At 48.5% G+C, this 24,603-nt stretch overlaps 2 protein-coding genes across 17 annotated transcripts in view; one reads left to right on the plus strand and one right to left on the minus strand.

Moving 5' to 3' along the window:
* Positions 1–529: 529 nt before the first annotated feature.
* AMBP (alpha-1-microglobulin/bikunin precursor) lies at positions 530–13,573 on the plus strand. The gene is made up of 9 exons (XM_023545022.2): positions 530–657; positions 2,241–2,383; positions 4,072–4,148; positions 5,066–5,179; positions 5,613–5,714; positions 6,502–6,548; positions 10,687–10,768; positions 12,510–12,677; positions 13,000–13,573. The coding sequence occupies exons 1-9, from the start codon at positions 541–543 to the stop codon at positions 13,275–13,277; spliced, it is 1,128 nt and encodes a 375-aa protein (XP_023400790.1). The 5' UTR covers positions 530–540; the 3' UTR covers positions 13,278–13,573.
* Positions 13,574–22,013: 8,440 nt separating this feature from the next.
* ZNF618 (zinc finger protein 618) overlaps positions 22,014–24,603 on the minus strand; it is a 184,258-nt gene continuing 181,668 nt past the window's right edge. For all 16 annotated transcript variants that reach the window (XM_064291568.1, XM_064291567.1, XM_064291574.1 and 13 more), the window contains 2 exons: positions 24,293–24,394; positions 22,014–23,652 (listed from right to left, as the gene is read on the minus strand). In XM_064291568.1, coding sequence (XP_064147638.1) covers positions 22,133–23,652; positions 24,293–24,394 — 1,622 coding nt within the window. In that variant the 3' untranslated portion in view covers positions 22,014–22,132. The remainder of the gene's footprint in view (positions 23,653–24,292; positions 24,395–24,603) is intronic.

Consider the following 24,603-nt stretch of genomic DNA (forward strand, 5'->3'; position numbering starts at 1 on the left):
CAGGATGCCTGGGCTCTAGTCTTGGCTCTGTCATGGACTTCTTTGTAGTCTTTGGTAAGTCACTTCCTCTCCCTGGGCCTCAGTTTTCTCATGTGAGAAAAGGGCACAACCAGGCTTGTCCTGTTGGCTCTCAGGGGCATGAGCTCCAGGCGGAATGACCAGATGGGAAAGGCCAGGCACTGCCTGTCTCTCCCATCATCATATGCCCCCCAACAGGTGGGGAGTCCATGGGAAGCATTTCTGGGAGCTGAACCCAGACCAGGTTGCACCAGGGACTGTGTTTGGCCAAAGTCTCTTCTGAAACAGCCACCCTTGTCTCTCAGTACCACTGACCCCAGTCAGGGGACCACAGAGGATCGATCAGACCTGGCCTTGGGGCCCTGATTGGTCCTGGCTAAGCAGGGCAAACACCAAGGTCACTACAGCTTCAGGTGCCTTCCCCAGCCTCAGTTTGCAGCTGCTTTGTGCAGGAAGGTGGTAGCACCTCTGTCCCCAGACCAAGCCCGTGAGTAACGCCAAGGCGTAGAGGAGCCCAGAGCCATGCAGAGCCTCAGGGCCCTGCTTCTGCTGCTGACCGCCTGCGTGGCAGTGAGTGCCAGCCCAGTATCAACACCAGAAGATGACATGCAAGTGCAGGAGAACTTCGACCTCCCTCGGGTAATACGGGCCTCACAGGTGGAGGCGGTGGTGGCAGTGGGGTGTCTAAAGCAGCCAGGCCTCCCTGGGCAAGTCCTGCCTGTCTTAGGACCTCAGTTTCTTCACCTGGAACACCAGTGTGTCAATCCCTAAGGGCCTTCCACTCAGACCACCCAGGATTCTTTGAAGCTACAACTCTATGCCTCTGGCTTTCTGTGGGGCTCTCTCGTCTGATATTCTATGGGCCAAATGCCCTCACATCCTAGCCTGTTATCTCAGGGCTCCAAGAAGGACCCATGTTTCAATTAGATTCCACCCCAGAGAAGGCTTTGGCCTGACTACTGCCGCCCCTGCAGCCCCTCACCCAGGTGCTTGTGTTTTTGTGCCTCTCCCTGCCCACCCCACCCCCAGCCCTTCCTCCTTTAACCATACCCTTCTCCACTCGACGGAGTCCCTGGGTGATGCAAACAGTTACGTGCTCGAGTCCACTGAAAGGAGCTTCAGAAGAAAGGTCTGGTGACCTACTTTTGAAAAATCAGCCACTGAAAATCCTATGGAGCAGTCCTACTCTCACACATATGGGGTCACCATGAGTTGGAATCGACTTGGCGGCAACTGGTCTCCCCTCAACATTTCTCTGTTAGCAGGTCCTGGGTTCCTGCCCTCACAGGCCTGGCTTGTGAATAGAGATTTGGGCTGACCCAGAGTGGACATGTGCCCGCTAGCTTTGGGACCAGGCATTTGGAATAATGGGAGGAAAAGAAGCAGGATGGAATCATGCCAGACAGTATGCGCTGGTGGGATTAAGAGTCATGGGCATGGGAAGCGTTCTGTCCTGGGGTAGGTTGTCGGGTATGTGGAGTTTGTTCCAGCCCAGCTCTACCCTGGTTCACTGGGTAACCTTAAGCAAGACCTTACCCAGTCCAGGGCTCAGTCTGCATCTGAGGGGATCCAGACCCTTCCAGCTCTGGCATCAGATGTATTTTGTTTGTGTTTAGGGGTAAGGAAGGGTTATGGGCAGAGCGGCCTTGAGGAGAGGGGGCTTCTGGTGCTGTCAGATGGCCGAGGCTTTGAGGTTCTTGGAATCGCTAAACAGGAGGGTGAGAACTCTTTCAGGTACTTGAAGTATGTCAGGTGGAAGCGGCAGCAGGCTTGCCCTGCATGGCCCAGTCATAGTGGAGCTCAAGGAGGACAGAGAGTTTCTGTCATGGACCTATGGCTGCCTTGCCAGGTTGTCAGTCCCCTGTCATTGGAGTAATGAAAGACAGGACTCCTGCTCTAGAGGAGCAATCGTTGATGGCCTTAGAGCATGACGATTGCTCCCCATCCAAGTGAGCAAGGCAGACCCCACACCTCAGCAGAGTGGGCCTTCTGCCTGCAGTGTGGGACCTCATCTGCCCATCTCCTTCCTCAGCTTGCAGGGTGCCTCTAATTCCACCTTAGGGCTCTCTCCTCCCTTGGAGGTGTTTGGCCTCCAATTAACCAGACAACATTATCACTTAAAAGCATTGGTCATTGAGAGGAGGGAGGGGAGCAGGCTTCAGCAAGTCTTCTTTGAGGTCTGAGGGGAATCCAGATCCCCAGAGCTTATGGTTGCTTCCTAGATCTACGGGAAATGGTTCAGCATAGCCATTGGCTCCACCTGCCAATGGCTGAAGAGGTTAAAGACCAGGATGACCATGAGCACACTGGTCCTGGGAGAGGGAGCTACAGACACAGAGATCAGCACAACCAGCACTCGTTGGCGGTGAGTGTCGGGGTGGAGAGGAAGGGGTGAGAAGGACCAGGGACCCACAATCCTCCCCTGGGCTCTAATCACCATCCTGGAAAGTTATAGATCTCTGCTTCCAGCCCGAACTTCCACACTGAGCTCCAAAACCCTCTACTACCCTTCACCCTTTGAAACTGTCCCAACTACACCTCAAGGGTAACGTCCCTGATGCTAGGCCTGCCATCCAACCTGCTCCTTGTCCTCGGGCATTCCATAGCTCAGCAGGGACACTTTGACCCCTAGGGACTCAAGCTAGTAATCTAGGGCAGGGTGGGGGGTGGATCCCAGACACCTCTCTTCACCACCACCCTCCATTCAATCCACCATCAGCCCTGTCCCTTCTCATCCTAAATTTCTCCACTTCTCCCCTCTCCACTGCCACCACCCTGCTCCAAGCCACCTTCCTTTCTTGCCAGGTTGTCTGCAACAGGCTTTCTGCTTCTCCTCACTTCTAACTTCGATCCTTTCCAATTCATTCTTCAACCAGCAACCAGAAAGACCTTTTAAAAATTCAAAAGTGCTTAAGACCCTTCCCAGTTTCCTATTGCTCTTGGGCATAAAATTCAAACCCTTTGACATGGCCTTCCAGGTCTCTCCCAGCTCTTGCCACTCCCCCATCCCCATTCTTTCCGGTGTGCTCTGTCACCCATGCTAATAGTCCTTTTAATCCCTGGAGCCCTCCGCCCTTTCACCCCTTCTGGCCATTAGGCCGATATTCCTTCTGCTGAAAGCACCTCTCCCCACTGCCCTACACTAATTCCTATGGATCCTTCAAACTCAGGTTCCATATTACTTCCTTCAGAAAGCGCCCCCTGATACCTCAGGTTCAGGTTACATGCCCTCCTCTATGCTCCCAGAGCACCTCATACTTTCCCCACATGGCACATATCACACTGATTGCATCACCTCTGGCCTGCCCGCCCCACTCAGTGGTAAGCTCCGTGAGGGTCAGGGTCTGACTTGCTCACCTCTGTATACCCAGAATGCAGCAGTGCCTGGCACATAGTGCTGCTCAATAAAAAACAAACCAACCCATTGCCGTCGAGTCAATTCCAACTCACAGCGAGTAGAACCGCCCCATACGGTTTCCAAGGAGCACCTGGTAGATTCAAACTGCCGACATTTTTGGTTAGCAGCCATAGCTCTTAACTACTACACCACCAGGGTTTCCTAGTGCTGCTCAGTAAATGTTAATTGGATGAATAATAATGCTTGTAAAAATAGTAAGTAATATGCATATAGTGTTCACTCCAAGCATTTTATATGTATTATGTCACTTAATCCTCACAACACCATGTGAGGTAGAAATTACCACTATCCCCATTTTACAAATGAGGAAACTGAAGCCAAGAGAGACACAGAGTAAGAAATCAATGCATTAACTTATCACTCCAATGGTGCATAAGGATAATGTGCAGATTTGGTTGAGGAAGCTGATTTTTAGCCCTGGCTTTGCCAAGAAGATGCCAGGGCTTAGTCCCTTTTTTCTCTGACCCTCCATGTCCTTAACAGTAAAATGGGGGCAGCACTACCTGACGGCCCCCTAGGGTTAATATGAAGATAAACAAGATACTTGGAAATGTTAAGGGCGCTGTGGGAAGATGGGGTGTCAGGGCCACAAGATATACCAGAAGTTACCTTCTCTTTGGTTTGTTCATTTCCAGGAAAGGTTTCTGTGAGGAGATCTCTGGAGTGTATGAAAAAACAGGCACTGATGGGAAGTTCCGTTATCACAAATCCAGTAAGTGGGGTTCAAGGAAAAAACCATGGGTCTCTGCTTTCCTCAAAAATACCTTGATGACTTCAGTTCTTTCCTTCTGCCTCAGCTCTCTGTTCCTATAACTTTTCCTCGCATTTCTCTGAGATGTCATCTAACCTTCCTCCAAATACCTCCTTCTTCCCTTTTCTCTCCACCTTCTCCTTTTTCTTCTTCTCTCCTCTCCCCTCCACTCTCCTCCTTTCCCCTGCTCTTTTCTCCCTTCCTCTCTCCCTCCCTCTCCTCTCCTTTGTCTCTGAAGTTCAGAATAGGGTGATAGGCCCATGAGCAGGGCTGAATGCTAAGGATAACATAAGGATTTCATCAGTCTTCGTGTCTTGTTGGGCATCTGCAATTAGTTGATAAAAACTTATTAAGCATCTACCATGTACAGTGTAGGAAGGATTTGGGCATGAATTTATTTTAATTCAACAAATGCTTATTGAATATGCTCTTTGTACCAAATAATTGTGTTAGGGCTTAAATATTTGAATGTTTGGAGAGATGGATAAATAAATGAGGGAGAGAATAAACAAAGAAGGTAAATGAATGCATGTAAGGATGGCAGATGAATGAATGAATCAATCATCCAATAGATAAACTGATGGATTAATTAATGGGTAAAAAAGAAAAGAAAGACGGAAATGGACAAATTTATGGACTGAGGTCTGGAGAGGATGGATATATGGAGCAATGGTAGATAAATTAATGATGACTATATGAAGGGGTTGGATGGATAGAGAGAATGAAGATGGATGAACTGATAAATGAATACATGGAAAGGATGAGTGGATAGATGGATGGATGAATAGATGGATGTGTGGGTGAGTAGGTGAAGGATCTCAGGCTAGATGGGCTTTCTGTCCACTGATCCCTTTGGTCTGCCTACATATCCCATGCAGAATGGAATATAACCATGGAGTCCTATGTGGTCCACACCAACTATGATGAGTACGCCATTTTTCTGACCAAGAAATTCAGCCGCCATGGACCCACCATTACTGCTAAGCTCTATGGTAAAGGCCTATAACTAGATAAACCCATTGGAGTTGGAGGTGGGAGGAGGTCCTTGACTTCTGGGCAGTGGAGTGGGAAAAAGCAGAGAGCTTTGGTTTTTTCTTCTGACAAAACTCCAATTAGGTGAAAGGTGGAAAGAGAAGGTAGAGCTCAGCCTTCCATTTGAGATACAGTCCTTTTCCTCGTGTCTCTAAAATTCCAGACCCAGAGCCTCAAGTTCCTTTAAAAAACCAGTGGAAAGAGCCCTGTGTGGAAAGTTAGGAGCATGGGGCGAGACACCACTTCCCCTATCTTTCTATATCAAGGAGATTGAACTGGGTCAAGAGTTTTCAAATTTCCCCTGAATGAAAACCACTGGGCAAGACAACCTTCTCGCCCTGCCAGCCCAGGCACCTGGTGGTTCTAGGTGCCTCCTCTGCTTCCTACTTGCAGGACGGCAGCCGCAGCTGCGGGAGAGCCTCCTGGAGGAGTTTAGGGAGTTTGCCCTGAGCGTGGGCATCCCCGAGGATTCCATCTTCACCATGGCCGACAAAGGTAAATAGCACCTCCACCCACCTCACATTCCTGTCCTCTCCTTATCCTTCGCTGGCCACTAGATAGCATCTTCCCAGCCCATGGAGCTTTACTATAAACCTTTGTGATAGGCAAGGATCACGGTCTCTCCCCAGCCTCTTTACAGAGAAGAGAGCTGGGGCCCCTGAATTTGCCCCCAAGTACCTGGCAGAGCTGGGACTAGAACCAAGTCATTGTTCATTCTCCTGCCACATGTCTAAGTGAGGTTGTATCCAGAATCCATAGGTACATCTTAGCAGGCAACTGAACGTGAGGGTTAACAGCATGGGCTCTGGAGTCAGAGCACCAGGGTTCAAATTAGCTGCTCTGAGCTAGTCAACCTCTCAGAGCCTCGTTTTCCTCATCTGTGAAATGGGGATAATAATGCCTGTCTTATAGGTTGCGGTGAGGAATCAACGAGATTAAGTCATTAAATACGATGGCACTCAGCCAGGTGCTTAGGAAGTACTCAATAAATGTTAGCTATTGCTGTGCTTGTGATGATATTGATGAAATGATGATGGTGGTGGGATGGAGATGACGCAGATTGTCAGTTTGTTGATTTTCCAGTAAATGACCTTGAACACGACCATTGGGTGGCACCATTCATGAAGTGGACTAATGTACAAGGCAGTCCCGAGCACAATGCCCACCTGGCACATAGTCAGTAGCACCATAAATGAAACAAAGTCTTCTCTGAGTCCAGGATTCCCCGCACACATGGTCCTTTTATTCACCCCCTCTCTCCTGCCCTGTCCCCACTACCTAGGTGAGTGTGTTCCAGGAGAGCAGGAACCAGAACCCACACTAGCCCTGGTAAGTACACCATTCTCCCACCCCTCCCAGGGACTCAGCGCACTTGGCTTTTGCTGCTCTTGTTTAGGTTCTGTGCTGATGATGGGTAGGGTCAGTGACGGGGGCTGAGAAAAGGCAGTGATAGGCATGGGTCAGACTCACCTGGGCTCAATCTTGGTTCTGTCAACTGGGTAAATTGCCGCCCTACCTAAACCTCACTTTTCTCATCTGTGAAATGGGGTAATTACATTTAACTTCTAGCGTTCTGCTAGAACTCAATGAGATGTTAGAAAACTCTTAGCATGATGTCTTACAGAAATAAAGTATTCAATGAACGAAAATTAAGTCAATAGATTTCCCTAGAACACAACTCAAGAGCAAGCAGCTTCTCAAACCAACTCCTCTCCTATACTGCCTTTTGCTTTTTTGGCCATCTTGGTTGGAATACCCTTGCTCTGCTTCTAAAGAGCAGGTAAATATCTTCTGTAGGGTTCATTCCACTTGGCTGGGGCTGGAGGTGATATCCGGTTGTCTCATGGCAACACACACTGAAGCTTTAGATTGTGCGGCCAGGGGTTCTTTCCTTCCATCAGATAGTCGGCCTCTAGTCTATTCTCCACTTTTCTTCTTTTCTCCTCAGAAGCCATTTTCACTACTTTGTCAGAAAAGGAAAAAGACGGGTGAACCCTCAGTTTTCTTCTTTCTGGATTTGGGAGTATTAGAGAAAATTATCTTAAATTGGATGACTTGCCAGTACTGGGGGTTGGAGGGCAAGGTTATGAGCTGAAACTTGCTAAACCATTCTGTTCAGCTCCAGAATATTTTCTTTCCTTGATTGCCAGTTTTAAAGTTGTTGCTTTAAATTATGCCCCTTTCCTTATTTGACTCATGTTGATGAAAATATAGGGGACAGGCTTTGTTAACCATTTACTTGATGGCAATGGGTTTTTTAATTTTGGGGAGAGAAATTTTGACGGAAGTTTCAGTCTGACATCTTAATCCAGATATCAACTAAATCTGTATTTCTTTATCAAAGTCAAGAATGAAACAATAACTAATGACTCCGCTTGCAAAAGAGAGAAACCTAGCACACTTCTATTTCTTCCTTTCAGGTTTTCTGCATCCCTGCTTTTGTGGATATGATCTGAGATTGATGTTTATATTTTCCACCTTTTCTTTTGAGCATTATTTTTAATATTTACATTAAATTACCTAATGATTTTCACAATTATTTTATTTTATTGGCTTTATAGTTTACCATCATTTATAGCTATCACATCTTCCATTTTCTTGTGTATAGATTTCCTTCTCAACTGGTGGAAGTGTTTCTACAAGTAATTTTTTCAGAAAAGTTACATGGATCCTCACCTGTGTGAGAATGTCTTTCTGAGAATGAGTGAAGAATCTCTGGGTCACAACATTTTCCCTCTTACAACCCTCAGATATTTTTCTAGGGCCTCTGTCATTAAAAGCTGTCATTTAATCTGAGGGCCACCAGTTCTTTATCCTTTGTCCGAAGGAAATGGCTGGGGAAGGGGGGTTGCTTCATGAATTTTGCCTGATTCCCCATTAGCTCTTGTTGTTGATAGGTGCTGTCGAGTGGTTCCGACTCATAGTGACCCTACGTACAACAGAACAAAACACTGTCCAGTCCTGTGCCATCCTCACAATTGGTATGCTTGAGCCCATTGTTGCAGCCACTACGTTAATCCATCCCTTTAAGGGTCTTCCTCTTTTTCACTGACCCTCTACCTTACCAAGCATGATGTCCTTCTCCAAGGGCTGACCCCTCCTGATAACATGTCCAAAGTATGTGAGACATAGTCTCACCATCCTTGCCTCTATGGAGCATTCTGGCTGTACTTCTTCCAAGACAGATTTGTTCGTTCTTTTGGCAGCCCATGGTATATTCAATATTCTTCACCAACACCATAATTCAAAGGTGTCGATTCTTCTTCGGTCTTCCTTATTCATTGTCCAGCTTTTGCATGCATCTAAGGTGATTGAAAACACCATGGCTTGGGTCAGGCACACCTTAAAGTCTTCAGGGTGACATCTTTGCTTTTTAACACTTTAATTGGACAATTCAATTCTTTCTTCAACTCAGAAAATTTTCTTGTATTATGTCAATACTGATTATCTCTCCTTTGGGAACTCCTACCGTGAGAATTTATTTCCTGCAGTATCTAAGCTGCAGACCATTTTGTCTACTGCCTGGTTAAATTCAACACCTTTTCCATCTCCAATAATTTCCCACTTTTCTCATTTTATCTATTTCCATAACTGTTGGCTCCTGTGATGATGCAATATCATCTTGAATTTCATTGCTGGTTTTAGTTTTCTCCTGTTTATTATCATCATTCAGTGTTTGGTAGGGATGTTTCTTCGGCTCAGTCCGATTCTTCTTAAGAAGCTCTATTATTTAATTAGTTCCATGATTTTCCTGTTCCTCCATCCTCACCAAGTACCTTAGTTTCCTAGTGCTGCTGTAACAGAAATAACCCAAGCAGGTAGCTTTAAAGAACAGAAATTTATTTTTCACAGTTTAGGAAGCTAGACATTCCAAATTCAGGGCATTGGCTATAGGGGAAGCCTCTCTATAGGCCCTGGGGGATGATCCTCGGCCCAGTTTCTGTAACCCTGGCGTTCCTCACATTCTTGATCCTCATGTGTTTCTGTCTTCCCCAGCTTATGTGTCTATACAAAAAAAAAAAAAAAACCAAACCCAGTGCCAACTCATAGCGACCCTATTCTTTATATCACTTAGAAGTGATTAGGTTGAGGACATACCCTACATTGATATGGGACTGATATAATAACAAAGAAAGCCCTATTCCCAAACACACACAGGGGTCAGGACTCTAACATATTTTTTGGGGGGACACAATTCAATCCATAATACCAAAGAAGGTTTGTGTACAACAGCTTGAAATGGGTTCTGAGAGTCCTTGATTACAGCTTTCAGTGCAACTTGAAAGGAAACGGGGAAAATTTAAGGTTAGTACATTGTTGTTGTACACCATCAAGTTGATTCCAACTCATAGCAACCCCACATGACAGAGTAGAACTCCCCCATAGCATTTCCTAGATTGCCATGTCTTTTCTTCCACAAAGCTGCTGGTGGGTTTGAACTGCTGATCTTCCAGTTAGCAGCTGAGTGCTTAACCATTGCACGATCAGGGTTCCTTAAGGTTACTATAGCTCTATTTTCCAGGTTTCAAATCTTGCCTGTGGGCAGGGGGACTGCCTGGTGGCTGGTAGTTTCACTACTCACTGCTTCTTTAACTGGTACATTTGCCCTCATTAGGAGCCTGCCTCAGCAATACCACCACAATACCCAGCACATCACCCCAGAGATAAGGCTGGGCGGGGGCTGCCCTGAGGTCCTGCCTCAGTGGGCTCCATACCCAGACTCCTTGACAGCACTGGCAGCCCCTGCTCTGCAGTGCCCCTCATCACAGTCAGGGTGTTAGGGGCAGTCTTGGGGTCCCTTCGCCTTATTCCCCAAATGGCTTTTCCTTTGGCAAGGAGCAAACCATAGCCTGCTCAGCCCCTCTGGCAAACCAGTTGCACCTGTACTCTGTTGTGCAGCAATGCCTTCAAGTTTCTAGCCTGGAAATGCTGTCCTTCCCAGGTTTCTGACTCAGGGGTAGATTATTCTCCATTATATTCTTTTGGGCACTTCAGTTGGAAGATAAGGATGGGGGTATTGTTATACCTCTCAGTTTTAATTATCTTTTCAAACCAGAAATCTGTCCTATGATGCTCATCCTGAAATTCAAGCTGATATTTCATTAGTTAGTCTATGAGTGGTGCTTCTGTTTATGTTCTGATCCCCAAAGCCAATGTGGTGTGCGTGTGTGTGTATATACTCCAAGGGCGGTTGTTGGTAGTTGCTGTTGAGTCAGCTCCGACTCATGGCGACCCCATGTGTGCAGAGCAGAACTGCCCCATAGGGTTTTCAAGGCTGTGAACTTCAGTAAGTAGATTGTCAGGCCTGTCTTCTGAGGTGTCTCTGGATGGTTCTGAACCACCAACCTTTCAGTTAGTGGTCAAGTACTTAACCATTGGCACTACCCAGAGACTTCTTATTCCAAAGGTATAGGCAAATAATAGTAGCAAGGTCCCTGCAACAGCTTCTTCTCTTTCTTCTCCACAGAGAGCCCGGAGGGCTGTGCTACCCAAAGAAGATGAAGGTTCAGGGGCTGGGCAACAAATAACTGATTTCTTCAAGAAAGAAGGTAATGATCATGTGCCTTTTCATTCCCTTCTGCCAGTTTTTAAAATTTTTTTTTTTTTTACTGTACTTTAGATGAAGGTTTACAGAACTAGTTTCTCATTAAACAGTGCATGTATTGTTTTATGACATCGGTTAACAACCCGACAACACGTCAACACTCTCCCTTCTCAACCTTGGGTTCCCTATTACCAGCTTTCCTGTTCCCTCCTGCCTTCTAGTCCTTGCCTCTGGACTGGTGTGCCCCTTTAGTGTCGTTTTGTTTTATGGGCCTGTCCAATCTTTCCTTCTGCCATTCTTTAGAGGAGAAGGGCCCACAGTTGGCTTACCCTGGCTGTCCTCACCACCATGAAGTCTCTTTGTTATCTCTCCACTAAGGAGTCAAGGATTGGGTCTAGAAAGAGCAAATCAAATCTAGGAACCCCTACTCTGCACTGGGTCAGGGCTGGGGGTTAGGGGGGACATAAGGCATGGTCCCTGAGCTTAGACACTCTACAGCTCCATGATGAGAAATGAGTTCTTGCCTTATCTCTGTCACTGTGGCCTCCTAGCCTTGATTTCCTCATCAGTACAATGGGAGATCAGCCTACTCATGGGCAGATTATCCAATAGGCAAGGCAGGCATGGTGCTTATCTTGCTTACCAGATCTTCTGTTGTGAACAATGTCACATGGGTTTCATCAAAGATGTGGCAAAATACAGGTGAAATTATTCACCACAGATTAGTAAGCACAAGTAAGCCTGTGCTTACCTTGCTTACTGGGTCATCTGCCCATTAGGGATTACGAATTTGAAAAGAGGCTTTGATTCTGTAGGAAAGTGCTGTGGGGTTGGGAGGGAGACAGATGCCAGCCATACCCAGAAGCAGAATCTTTGATGTGCTAAAAAAATATGAAATTGTTCACTACAGATGATCTGGTAAGCAAGGTAAGAGCTGTGCTTACCTTGCCTATTGGATAAACTGCCCCTGAGCCTACTGTGTTGACCACCAGGGCTCTTATAGGAGCAAGTGCGGAAAGGATGTGAGGATGTTTTGTATAGTTGAAAGTATTCACAATCGACTCATTTTCCAACTTGCTCAGTAAACACTGATCCCTGCTCTGCCCCACGTCCTGTGCTGGCATTGGGGTCGTGGAGAAAAACCATCCACACACTTGAGACTTTCGGACTATTTAGGGGGAAAGTGAGCCAAGGAAGAAAATGATGCGCCCAGCAGGGAAGGCTGGCTAAAAGGCTGGGGGAGCTCAGAGGATAGAAGGGTGAGGAGGTCAAGGAGGATGTCATAGATGAAGGGATATGTGCAGATATGCAGGTAGGGTTTTATTTGAGATGACATTCCAGGGGCAGGGAACAAAGCAAGGGCTTGAGGGTGAACAGGCCAGGCTGGTCAGCATGGGGGTGCTGAATGCATCACCCACTACTATTATTACAGGTTCTTGGGGTAGACAAGCCCATCACAGGGGACAGTGGGGCTGTGGGTTGCTGGGGATGTGGTTCCTCATGTCATGAAGTGGAACGAACATGGGTTTTGGAGCCCCAACAGACATGGTTTTGAATCTCCGCTGTGTGACCCTGGGCAAGTCACTTCCCCTCGCTGAGACTCAGTTTGCTCATCTATTAAATGAGTTGATAATCCTTCCTCTTAGTGTAGAAGTGAAGACTGAATGAGATAATGCACGTTAAGTGCCCAGCCTGGTGGCGGGCACAAAGTAAGCAGTATACGCTGATGTTCTGTCCCTCCTCAGATTCCTGCCAGCTGAAGCATGATGCAGGTCCCTGCCTGGGGATGACCAACAGGTATTTTTATAACGGCTCATCCATGGCCTGTGAGATCTTCCAATATGGTGGCTGCTTGGGCAATGGCAACAACTTTGTCTCAGAGAAGGAGTGTCTGCAGACCTGCCGAACTGTGGGTGAGTGCCAGACACCCCAACTTGCCTCTGTGCACACTGCACCCTCTCCCAACAAACCACCCCACCGACTTAACAGGTAGCTAAGAGAGGGTGCATTAATGATGGAATTTCAGGGCAATTTTTCTGAAGACATGGAAATTCCACTTTTGTTGTGGGTGACCCTTGGCAAATCATTCCCTCTCTGTGGACCTCAGTTTCCCTATCTGTAAAAGAGGGGTAAGGTGTTCTGGGAGAGTGGGGTCCCCTGGCTCAGGCCCTTGCCCTGTGTTCCTGGTCAGCAGGCTCAAGGATTACTAATGCTCTGTGCCTCCCCCACCCACAGCGGCCTGTAATCTCCCTATAGTCCACGGCCCTTGCAAAGGCTTATTCCAGCTCTGGGCATTTGATGCTGCCCAGGGGAAGTGCATCCTCTTCACCTATGGGGGCTGCCAGGGCAACGGTAATAAGTTCTACTCGGAGAAGGAGTGCAAAGAGTACTGTGGTGCTCCTGGAGAAGGTAGGTATGCAGAGTGCTTGGCTGGGCCAAGGGGCTGTTGGGGTCTGGGTGTGAGAGCCTTGACAGAGAGTATGGGTGAGGAGAGCCGAGTTCTGGACAGGTAACCAGCCTGGCCACCCTGTGGGCCTCAGGTTCCCATCTGTGAAGTGGGGCCAACCCTGGGGCCTTCCCACAGGTCCTAGCAGGCACCTGGGCAGAAGGTATGCAGGGCAGGGTGAGCAGCCAGGCAGAGCAGGGCTTTAATTCAGGCACTGCCACACCCAAAGTCCAGACACTTCAAAGCTTGGGGAAGCGCCAATTTGAGCCTATTTTCTCTTTTGTAAAATGGGACTGCCTGCCAACCAGGCTGCACAGCACCTGGCATACAGTTAGCACTCAGCTAATGGCAGGGGCTATTAATAATACAATGATACAGTGATAAGAGCAACAGCATGCAAAGAAAGAGCAATGGCTTAGGATTTCTGTGCCTTGATTTTCCCACTGTAAATTACACCTCAAATAAATCAGATGATGGCATTCACTTTGGAGATATCAACTCCTTTGGCAAGCAGGACTTTCTGGGCCCAGGCTCAGGTCCTTCCTTACTTGCCCACGCTGCCTTCCCTCCTCCCTGAGGCACACCCACCCCCAGGTGTCCCAGCCCAGGGTCCTCTGGCCAGTGCCGCCCCCACTCCGAGCCGCTCTGTGTCCACAGATGAGGAGCTGCTGCGATTCAACAATTGATGCAGGCTGGAGGGCGCAGGAGGCCTTGGCCAGTGTCCATCCCAGCACCCCGGGGCAGGCCGGGCTGACAGACCTGGGTCAATAAAAAGACAAACAATGAAGTCCTGAGATTCCATGTCCTGACTCTTCATTGTCATCACAGTTGTAATGAGGTGGGGGTGACGCAGGGAAGACAAAGCCAGGGTGGGGACTTAAGAAACCCCAGTGTTTTCCTGAAGTGAAAAATGCATGTGCTGGGAATATAAAAAAACTATCTTTAGTATACGTGACTGGCTATGTAAATTATCAAACAGAATCCCAGTTCTATTTACCCCGTGATACTGTAAGATGGGATTGTCTTGTTAAACTGGAAAAGAGGAAAAAAACCCAGGTACTGGTTTCTGGGAGAGGTTTGATGGGGCCATCAGCGACCCAGGGTCACAAGAAGTAACCGTGCCCTAGTGTGCCCAGGGGTTCAGGAGGAAATGCCCACACATGCATGAAATAATTCCTGGTCCTCTGCTGCCCAGAACCCCCCTCCAACATTTCACTTGGGCTACCTTCAAGCCATGTCCCCAAGTACCAGCTGCCGGGAGCTTCGAAGCCTCAGGCTGCTTCTCCACAGAGCACTCTGATTTCTCGTCTCCTGAGGTCCCCGCACTGGCCCTTCCTCTGTAAAGAAAACCGTTCAACCAGCTGGGCCCTGGATCTGAGCCAGCAGCCCTGGGTGTGGTCTGGCTTCTTCCACTTCAGGGAGGGTAGGTAGGCTGTCCAGGGAGGCTCAGGCACTGATGTGGCTGACAACTGCACTCCAAGTCAAAAACCCAGTGCTGTCGAGTCGATTCCAACTCATAGCGACCCTATAGGACAGAGTAGAGCTGCCCCATAGGGTTTCCAAGCAATGCCTGGTGGATTCGAACTGCCAACCCTTTGGTTAGCAGCCGTAGCGCTTAACCACTACGCCACCAGGGTTTCCGACTATACTCCAGGAGGCTCCAATTTAGACACTGCATTTACACACTCCAATTTATAAATATTTCGTGTGTTCTGAAATGGAAAGCCGAACCCAGCAACAGAGACCAGGCAGGGCCAGCATGCCTCTCTGCTCCACCGAAGCAGTGCCGGAGAGCCGGCTCAGGGTATGGCAGAACTCCAGCAGCTAGGGGCTGGGGAGGAAGCACCAGGCCAAAGGAAGGCCATGGTGGGCCCATGTGGGTTGCTGTGTGGAGATGCTGCTCGGGTCTTCAGAATGAGCAGAGGAAGGGAGCGCTGGGGTGACCTGGCCCAGCCCCTTATATGGTTTACCAGTTGTTCTCCACCCCAGCCCCGCCCCCCCGCCACTGCTGGCCCTGCCTGAACCTCTCCGGGATGCTGAGCTGCTCCTCCCTTCCCAAGATGGCCTTTCTGTTCCTGGGCAGCTCTGGGGAGAGTGAGTATAGGCACTGAGCAGACATGTTTCCACAGCTCCCACTGTTAACTTTTTAAATCACAGATGCCATCAGGGATTTGACGAAAGCCATGGACACTCTTCCCACAAAATGGACAACATATATAATGTCACACATCATATGGGAGGCCCAGGCCACCAAATAAAGAGGCACATGAATGACGCCCGGGCAAGGTGATCTTGGACATACTCCTTAGGTATTGGGCCTATAGGCCTCAAGAAAATAAATCCACTTCTTCTTCCCTGGGACAATGATCTACATACAAGTAAGGCCTGCGAAGGGGCCACAGTTTCCCTTGGCCCTGTATCCCTCCCTCATCTATTAAACACCTGCTGAGCCAGGCCTGCTGGAGATGAACCATGAGCAGGCCTCTCCTGCCACCCGGGAGTTCACAGCTAAGAAGTCAACACCCCGACCTCAGAGAACCGTGGCCCCCCTCAGGGTGCACTCAGGTCCAGCTCTCCTCACTCACGCCACTGTGGGTGTGGTGCTCCTGCCCCAAACCCAAGAAACACACCATACAGCCATCTTCCTAAAGGTTGTTTTATTGTAAAACCATAAATACAACACTGACATGAAATCATTTAAGCAACTGATCCTCTCTAACTGTTAAAAGGATGTCTTTTTACCTTGGCATCAACCAACTGGGAAATAATGTTGTAAGAATTCGGGGGGTGGGGTACTGAATTCTGGGCTGGGGCTTTTGGTGACTTAAAGGAACCAAGTGGAACCTTCCTCTTCTCCCTGGGAATGTCCCACTTTTGGACAAGAACAGACAGGTAATAACAGCAACATTTAAACAGCTCAGTTTCCATTTTTATTACTTTGTAAAAAATCTTTTCTTTTTTCTGTTCCTTTCCTCCATTTGACACCAGTAAAGTTTTAAACATCATGAAACTGATTTGGCTGTAAATGGAGAAACAGTAGCAAAACAAACAGAAACAAACAAACAAACAAAAAACCCCAAAGGACAAACAGAAAATCCTAAATAAACCCTCAAGTTTGGTTTCGGGGGTTTACATGTTACAAAAACCATCAACTCAACCCCCATGCAATTTGACTCCTTGGAGAGCCGTTGGATCCACACCAACAATACAGGAGACTTCAAAAAACGTTGTTTGTTAATTAACACAGCAAGTGTGACACTAGGTTAACTTTTTTTTTTTTTAATACAGTACATGGTACACAGGGTCCCCAAGATGGCCCTGCATAAACCCCTTGTGAAGACTTTAGCCAGGCACTGGCTGTTTATAAAAATATTGTGTTGCTACAAAAGTATAAATTAATGCTACCGGTATTAAGAAATATTAAACACATAAAACTTATAAGGATTAAGAAAAATATTCATTAATACCTGTAGAAAACTCTGGCCTAAAAAAGATATTTTTTTGTGTGTTTTTTTGTAAATTTTTTTTTTTTTTTGTATTTTTTTTAAGATGACTTGAGTTTCTTGCACTCGAAGAGAGAGACACAGTCAGATGTGTCTATGGTATTGCCTAGAACGCCTCAACTACTGAGAAAGGATGGGGGTGCACGCATGTGGTTACGGAGTGGGGTGGGGGGGCACCAAGGCTTTCTCAAGATTTACCTGATGTGAATGAATCACCGACATGAACTTGCAGGGAAAAGAAAAACGTAGGATCAGAAAACAACTGAAAATAATTTATGCTTCTTAAAAAATATCTCTGCTTTTTCTGGTGGTTGTACAAAACGGGTTCCTGATGTTTGGGATTGGAGTCGCCCTGGACACAGTGCCTGTGGTCTGAAAGCCCACAGCTATGCAGCACAGGTCTCTCTCCCGGCTGGGCGGACCCAGCCCCGGATCAGTCCCCCAGCTCACCACTTGGGAACCCGCCTATCCTGAATGGCTGGGCGGGAGGATCCTTGGCTGACTCCTGGGTTGTGGGAGGAGGCCCTCATTCTGGCTGGTCTCAGGCCCCATCCACCCAGCCAACCTGGGTTTCAGAAGCGCCACAGGAATCTCAGGCCCCTGAGGTTGCGAACCAGGCTGGGCCGTGCCCCTTTAAGGAACTTTGGTTCAAAGAGTCAAGGTGTCTGGTGGGACATGGGCCTCCCCACTGTGTAGGTGGGTAGGACCCTCGTGGGCCTTGATGCTAATGCCCAACTGCAGACCTAGCAAATCCTCCTCTGTAGAGTTCAATCTTTCAAGTGACACCTGTGGTGGAGGTGGGACACGAATCCATCAACCACTACCTACCCATCTTCCCTTTCATGAAAGTGGGGCAGGTGCCTCTTCTCATGGAAACCACAGGGCTCTTTCAGTGGAAGCCAGGGCTCTACTGCCCACAATCCTCAAACCAAAATGAGGCAGGAAAACAACAAAATCCCCCTCTGGAAACCCTGAAAAGGGAAAGCCGGAGGGGAACAGAAGCAGAAAAACACTGTATCATTGGTTCACCATAACTGGCCTAGCGAACATTAGCCACAGTGAAGGAGAGTGAGGCCCTGCCCAGGTCTCCCATGGGCCCAGCTCAATGCAAGGGCTGGGCTGGGGCTGGAAGGGCCAAGAGCTCCCCAACCATTGTCTCCAGGAGACAGCCTGAGCCTTAGTCTCTTGGTTTCATCCAAAGCCTTCTGAGGAGCCCTTCCTCCTTCAGATCCGTCTCAGAGGTGAAGGCGTGGTACATTCCCCATGGCAACACTATGGACTTGGCGCAACTCAATGGGGCAGGAGGAGGCTTCCTGCCCTGCTCTAGGCACCTCTTCTTCCCGTCTCTTCAAGCACACCCATCATGGTGGCCACCTCGCAGGGCCTCCCTTCTTTCATCCTCAGCTCAGATTCACTTCAAGCTTTTCTGTGAACCTGCGGCCCCCAAGAGCGTATGCTATATCCCTGACATCTCTCTAGTGTCCGTTTTCTAAGGAGTCTAGACCAAGTCCGGGGGGAAGCAGGTGCCCCTGTTCAAGAGCAAGTGCCTCCTAAGACATAGGAGGTTCAGCTTCACAGTGGAAAACTTGCCTTGCAGTTGTTCGCTGGTATTTCTTGAAAGTGCAGGAGATAAACGGGGCAAACTGAAGGAGTGGACTCTCTTGCCAGACTGACACACCTGGTGTCCAAAACAAGTTCTTTCCTGGAATCCTGAAGACCCATAACTTCTCATCCATGTCACCGGATTGCCCCTTCTTCTTGCCTGGAAGCCATGGTACCCTTTCCCAGTCAAGATCCCAAATGCCAGGCATGTCAAGTCGGGTGGAAGTGAAGCTCCCTCACTGACTGGCAGCAGGTGACCTTTAACACTGTGAACCTCCCAGAGATGAAGTATGGGCAGAAATGAGCTTTTCTTCGGTGGCCGTTCTCTTTCTGGAGGCCTGACTGATGGACCCAGACAATGGGCAAGGCATTGTGTTGAGACAAGTGCATCCAGTCATGGCAGATGGCACCGCTGTTCTTGGTGTCACTGAAGGACCCTCCCCTCCCACACAATGCTGGGGTCCTTGACCTGGGCTTTGTTGAAGCAAACTAATCTCAGATGAGGGCAAACCACTGCAGAGCAGAGGTGTGCATTCTCCTCCTCCCCTCTGGGGTCCATGGATGTCAAAACAAAGGCCACCATTGTCCTGGCAATCCCGGGGCTTGAGCTGAGTTGTATCCAGTCAGCAGGAAAACATCTTGAGCTGCTAAGAATGACAGAAATGGTCCAACTTCCTGGTCTCCTGGCCCCCAAGAACTCACAGTGGTCACAGAGCTGGGAGGCAGACAGCAAATTGTTTTACAAAGTCAAGGGCAGGCTGAATGCTGGGCGATGGGCTGGAAGAGCCTGTCTCAATCCTTTGGCTGAACTAGAATTTGAATAAGGTGGACACTGCTGGAAATAAGGGGCCAATGGCTGAACATGGGAGATATTTTGGTTTTATCAAGCTGTTCCGTGCAGCAGGATTTGCATTCATGGGAATGGGTTCCAGAAGAAAGCAGACTGAGGGGGGTCCAGCCTTTCTTGCTGGTGATGCCAGTGTCTGGGGAACTGAGAGCGGAAGAGAGAACTGATTGCCTGCCACCCTGTTGTCTGATGGAAGAGAGTGGCATTCACATCAAAACTGCAGAGGCAAGCCAAACCCTAAGTACTGGACTGAGTTGGGAAAGAGGATTGAGATGCGAGCTGACAAGGTACGAGCAGATATCAAGAGTTTAACAAGACCTGCTCTTTCCAACTGTTTTTCTAGAGGGCAGACATCGCCAAGTTCCAAAGACAAGAATGCTGAGAGCTCTAAATGCACATCTCCACTTGCATTCTGATGACTCTACGATAAAGTGGAATGCCCATCTATTTTCTAACCAGCCCAGTGATGGGGAGATACTAGCACAGTTCTGCTCCAAGCAGAGGGAGGACAGGGCTCTGCTCCCATCGACCTCACAAAGTAGGCAGCTCTTATCCTCCATGTGTGGCTAAAAGTGCCAGATCATGGACCCTTCCCCAGCAGCAACGCAAAGATGAAGGGATCTTTTGCTGTAGGCATCTGTCAATTATTAACAACCCTTCTGTCACCTTCTGGAATGCCCTCGAGGGTCGGGCCCAAGTCTTCACAAGCCCCATAATCTGCAAAGTGGCATGAAGTTACTGTCCAGGTGTCTCCCTTTTCTATGCAAATAGAGGCTCTTTTGATGGCATGATCTGAGTTGGAAACATTGTGGAGGAAATACCTAGAACTTCTCTGGGACAGGAAACAGCACAATGATTCCCGAGACCATGGCTTGCTGGAGTGAATGTGGAAATGGCCCACTTTGATCCATTTCTCTTTCAATATGTTCAAGGCTCTGGAAGGAGAGCTGGGTGAGTTCTCATGAGGCAAAGTGTGCAGGCTTGGCCCCAAGGACTGTTTTCTGGGCCCAGGGCTAAGCCTTCTTGAGTTTTCAACCGACTTCATGCCCCTCCTGCCATGGATGTGGGGGTAGGGCTGCTAATACAGTGCTTTTTGTAGTCGAGGTATCTTGTAGTTGTGTAATGCTTTATTACTGGGAAAGGATGGCAGCGACGTGGCCAACACCCAGGATGGCAGAATGTGCCTTTGCAAATAGCCCCCCATCATAATGGTGGTTATTCTCAGATGAAGCACTTCACGTAACCATCTCTGTCTCATAGCTATAGTCTTGGGGCGGGGTGGAGGGGCATTGGGACCACCAGCACTTTATTCACTAACAGTTAGGGGAGTTGAGCACTGATACTGATGGAACCACCTCTTGAGCATCTGCACTGAGAACATAGACTCTCAACTGCTCAAAACAAGGGTAGCAGTAGAGAAAAGCCTAAATACATCTTTCACAGCATCAAGTCAAATGTGGTCTAATGCCACCCCACCCTCAAGAACATCAACCGTTTGGCCCCGAGGCACCATGCTCAGCAACTGTCTTAGAAAGGAGGGCTGAGGGGGCTCCAAGGGCTGCGGCTATGGTACTGCCTTAACGGCTGGGGTCCTGGGAAGGGAGGGGCGGCTGTAAGTCTGAGGTGTGACGGATGTGCTACGGATGGACTTGAGAGTCCCTGCTGAGTGGGAGGGTCAGTGAAGTGGCGAGTAGTGTAATGCACTCTGGGTATACAAATCGGACATTCGCAGTACCAGACACAGCTGACCAGGAGGGCAGGTGTTCCACTTACATTCAGAATTCCTAAGCCACATGCTTCCCCTATGGCTTCCACCAAATCCAACATGTGTGAAACCTGTGACTTCTCCCTTGCCCCTGGTTTCCAAAACAGCACAGCTAATTTCTTGGTCTTGGCTGATGGAATACATGAAAACTCTAGACTGTACAGGGAAGGCTTAATAAAAACCGTAGGATTTTAGATATACCACTGAGATGAGCTAGTTTACAGTGTGACTTGAAGAACAAAAAGGGCAATTAAAAAAAAAGACTCCGAAACATAAGTTATAGACATTCAGTGCCTCCTAGCAGAGTCTAAATAAAATTTAAGAAACAAACCAAAAAAAAAAGTAGAAATTGCTAAAATGTTAGGAAAAAAAAAATCACTTAAGGAGTGGAGACAGTATCTATACTTCTCTGAAAAATGTCTTTTTGTCTATCTTATATTAAAAAGCAAAAAGTCAGCTTTATATTCTTAAAGTCTCCTTTCCTGATTTGGGGAGATAGATAGGTGTGTTTCTAAGGCGGCTACCCCGGAACACCCAAGGGGTGTCACAGAGGCAGCAGCTCAATGCCCTGAAGGTGAACAAGAAACAAAGTCCAGTGCAGAAACTGTCCATCTGATGCCGTTTAGAGAATCCATGGCAGAGCAGCCGGGGGAAGGAGCAGGTTACAAGAGAGTGGGGGTGCTGGGGAAGGGAGATGGGGTACATGGGATGAAGGACAGAGAACGTCAAGTCACTTCAGATCTCAGCTGCCTGAACATTTTACAACATCAGCTTTCTACCAATCTGCACACCTGAAAACGGAGTCTTTTAAAGCCCCCTAACGGAGAAAAAGGAGGTGAAGTGTCTTCCCTCTTTCCCACACACTCAGCTTTCCTGACACGCCCAGTTTAATGCACATGTGCCCACGAGTTGGCACACGGACATGCACCAGGGTCGTGTGTGTGTGCACGCATGCATGGAGCTTCCGTGGCCACAGAGGTGAGCACAGAGCCCCCCACGCCCATGGTATGTGCGTTTGTACCTGCACACACACACTGAAAGAAGCACTTAAGTTTCCAGGGGGCATTTATAATGAGGTCCACAGTGTTTAGAACTTAAAATTCCTTTTCTTTGTTTGTGACAGTGTTGTTTTTTTTTTTCCCTAATGTTCTCTTTTTTATTTTTTTCCTTTTCTTCCTTTCTTTCCTTCTACTTTTTTTAAAGTCTTAAAGCATGTTGGATTTCAGAAACATGAGTTTGTTCATATCTTCTGGACTTAGCAATCGCCTCCTTTTGATTAGGAGAGCCTGTTCACACATATTTACACACCCGCTCCTGGCCCCCACCGCCGGGACTGCTAGGAGCCAGAAGGCGAGCTTAGCGAGTTTTGTGTGCTTTTGGGTCACGCATGACCAGTACTGGAAGAGATCAGGGGTGGCCTGGAAGAGGGGCTCCTGCAGATAATCGTAGACCTCATTCTTTCCAAGCCGATCATCCTCCTGAGCTGTGGGGTTCTCACCAGCAGCAGAGCGGGACTTCTTGGCAGTGGGTTCAAAGTCGGCCTCCTCAGTCCAGGACTCCTTCACCTCATTGATGAGCTCGCAGACCTTGCCGATGATCTCCTCGTGCTGGTAGGGTGGGACGGGACGCAGCTTCTGCTGGGGATCCAGGATCATTGCCACCTTGTGTGCCGGGTGCACCTTGAAGTTTTCCTTGAGTGCCTCCAGGAAGAGGTGGCACAGCTTGCTAACAGTGCCTGCGTCATTGGCCTTGGCTGTGAAGAGCTTCTCCAGCCGGACATAGGTGGGCAACACCAGCTGCAGGGTAGGCTGGCTCTCATTGCTCAGCTCAATGACTGCCTGCTTCACTGGTGTCAGGATAGCTGCCAGGTTGCTGAGCAGGTGCTTGTTGAGGCTCTGGATGAGGTTCATCTTCTTGGCCCGGCTGTAGAACTCACAGATCTGCTCATAGCGCTCGTGCACCAGCAGCAGCGAGTCTGTGACCGAGTTCCAGCAGGGCGGTGGTGAGGTCTCCTCCAGTGACCCGAAGGTCTCTTTTGCAAGGCCGGTGGAGCCCGCCAAGTCCTCGCACACATTGAGCAGCTCGATGACCTCGTGCATGCTGCGGGCCTGCAATGTCCGCTTGCTCAGCACACTCTGCACCACCGAGTTCAAGGCACAGGCTGAGCAGCGGAGGCACATGCCGGCCTTGGAGAAGGCGGATGCGCTCACCCGGCAGTCTGTCACATATACTGTCCTGATCTCTGACATTACAAACTCCGACAGCACGTTCTGCACCCAGTGGTGTACCAGGTCACCACTGTCACGAATGTCCGCGCCCTTCACACCCAGCACGTAGCTCTTTATGTGGTTGCCCTCGGCCTGGTAGGCTGTCAGGATGTAGCAGGAGTCAGGGCCAACACTCTGTGAGTGGCAGGTGACGCCAATGCCCAGGCAGGCATTGCTGCCCAAGGCACATGTCACCTTCACCTTCACCTGGTTGTACATGCGCGGCAGGTGCTTCAGCGCCAGTGTGTTGAAGTTGCCCAAGATCTCGGTGACAGAGAATGCCCCGTAGCGGGCACCACTGTCCACCAAGGTCTGGGCCAGCTTTAGGAATTCCTTCCCGCTCACCACACTCAGCGCACCCAGGTCAGCACACATGACCCGCAGCAGCCGCTCTGCGATGTTCTGCCGCTCCTTCTCGGGGATCATGCTATTGTTGGGTGTTAAACCACTGGTTGTGGCTGGTGGGGGACACAAAGAGAGATGTGATTAATCCTGGCATTTGAGGCTCCTTGGTCCAGCTGCAGCCTATTTTTTTCTGAGCACCTAGTATTAGGATATAATGAACAGATTTCATCTTGCACAGAATTTGGTGGTGCTGGCTGCTTTTAAAATAAGAAGGTCTCATAGGAATAAAGTTCTATGACTGATTAGTAATGCCTGCCATGGGCATGGGAATAAAAGAGAGTGGTATGTGCGCCACATACTTGCTGTATCTTTCACCTCAACCTTTGAGGCCAATTACTCTAATCTCTTCCTCAATATAGGAATTGCCTCTAATAACATCTCTAGGACAATAAGATATATAAGGTAATAGATAATGTGAAGAGGTGGGTTCTAGTTCTTTCACTAATTTGTGCTTTCTGATCACAAAAAAATCATTTTCTCTTCCCGGGCCTCCTTTGGCCTACCCAGGGAAGTGAGAATTTCTGCATATGAGGTCTTAGGTATAAATGTGCTTTTGAGCCTGTTGTGCATTATCATGCACCATCATGGGAGGCACAGATGGTGGGATGGGGGACACAGGCCAATGAGGGCATGAACTAGAAGGTCCGTAAGTCCCATAAGCCACCAGGGCTCCATCCCTCGGAGAAGACCTACTGTTATTGGCACTGTTCCTCTGGGGTTGAGGTTTCCACTTCTCTTCCACAACAGCAGATGGTGATCGAGACTGGTTGGAGGCTATGTTGTTCTCATTGTCAGCTGTGGGCACAAAGGGACAGTTTGTTACCCTGAAGTGCAAGAGGCCTGACTGAAAAATAGAGCATGGTGGGTAAAAGAAAAACATGGCTTCTGGTAGTTCGACCTGGGTTCAAATCCTGGCTCCTCCTTAGACAACTTTCTTATGTTTGTGAAGTCTCATTTTCATCATTTGGGAAAATGAAGATAATCATACAGAAATTACCTGCAGT

Source organism: Loxodonta africana, chromosome 9 (assembly GCF_030014295.1).
Source record: "Loxodonta africana isolate mLoxAfr1 chromosome 9, mLoxAfr1.hap2, whole genome shotgun sequence".
Taxonomy (NCBI): Eukaryota; Metazoa; Chordata; class Mammalia; order Proboscidea; family Elephantidae; genus Loxodonta; species Loxodonta africana.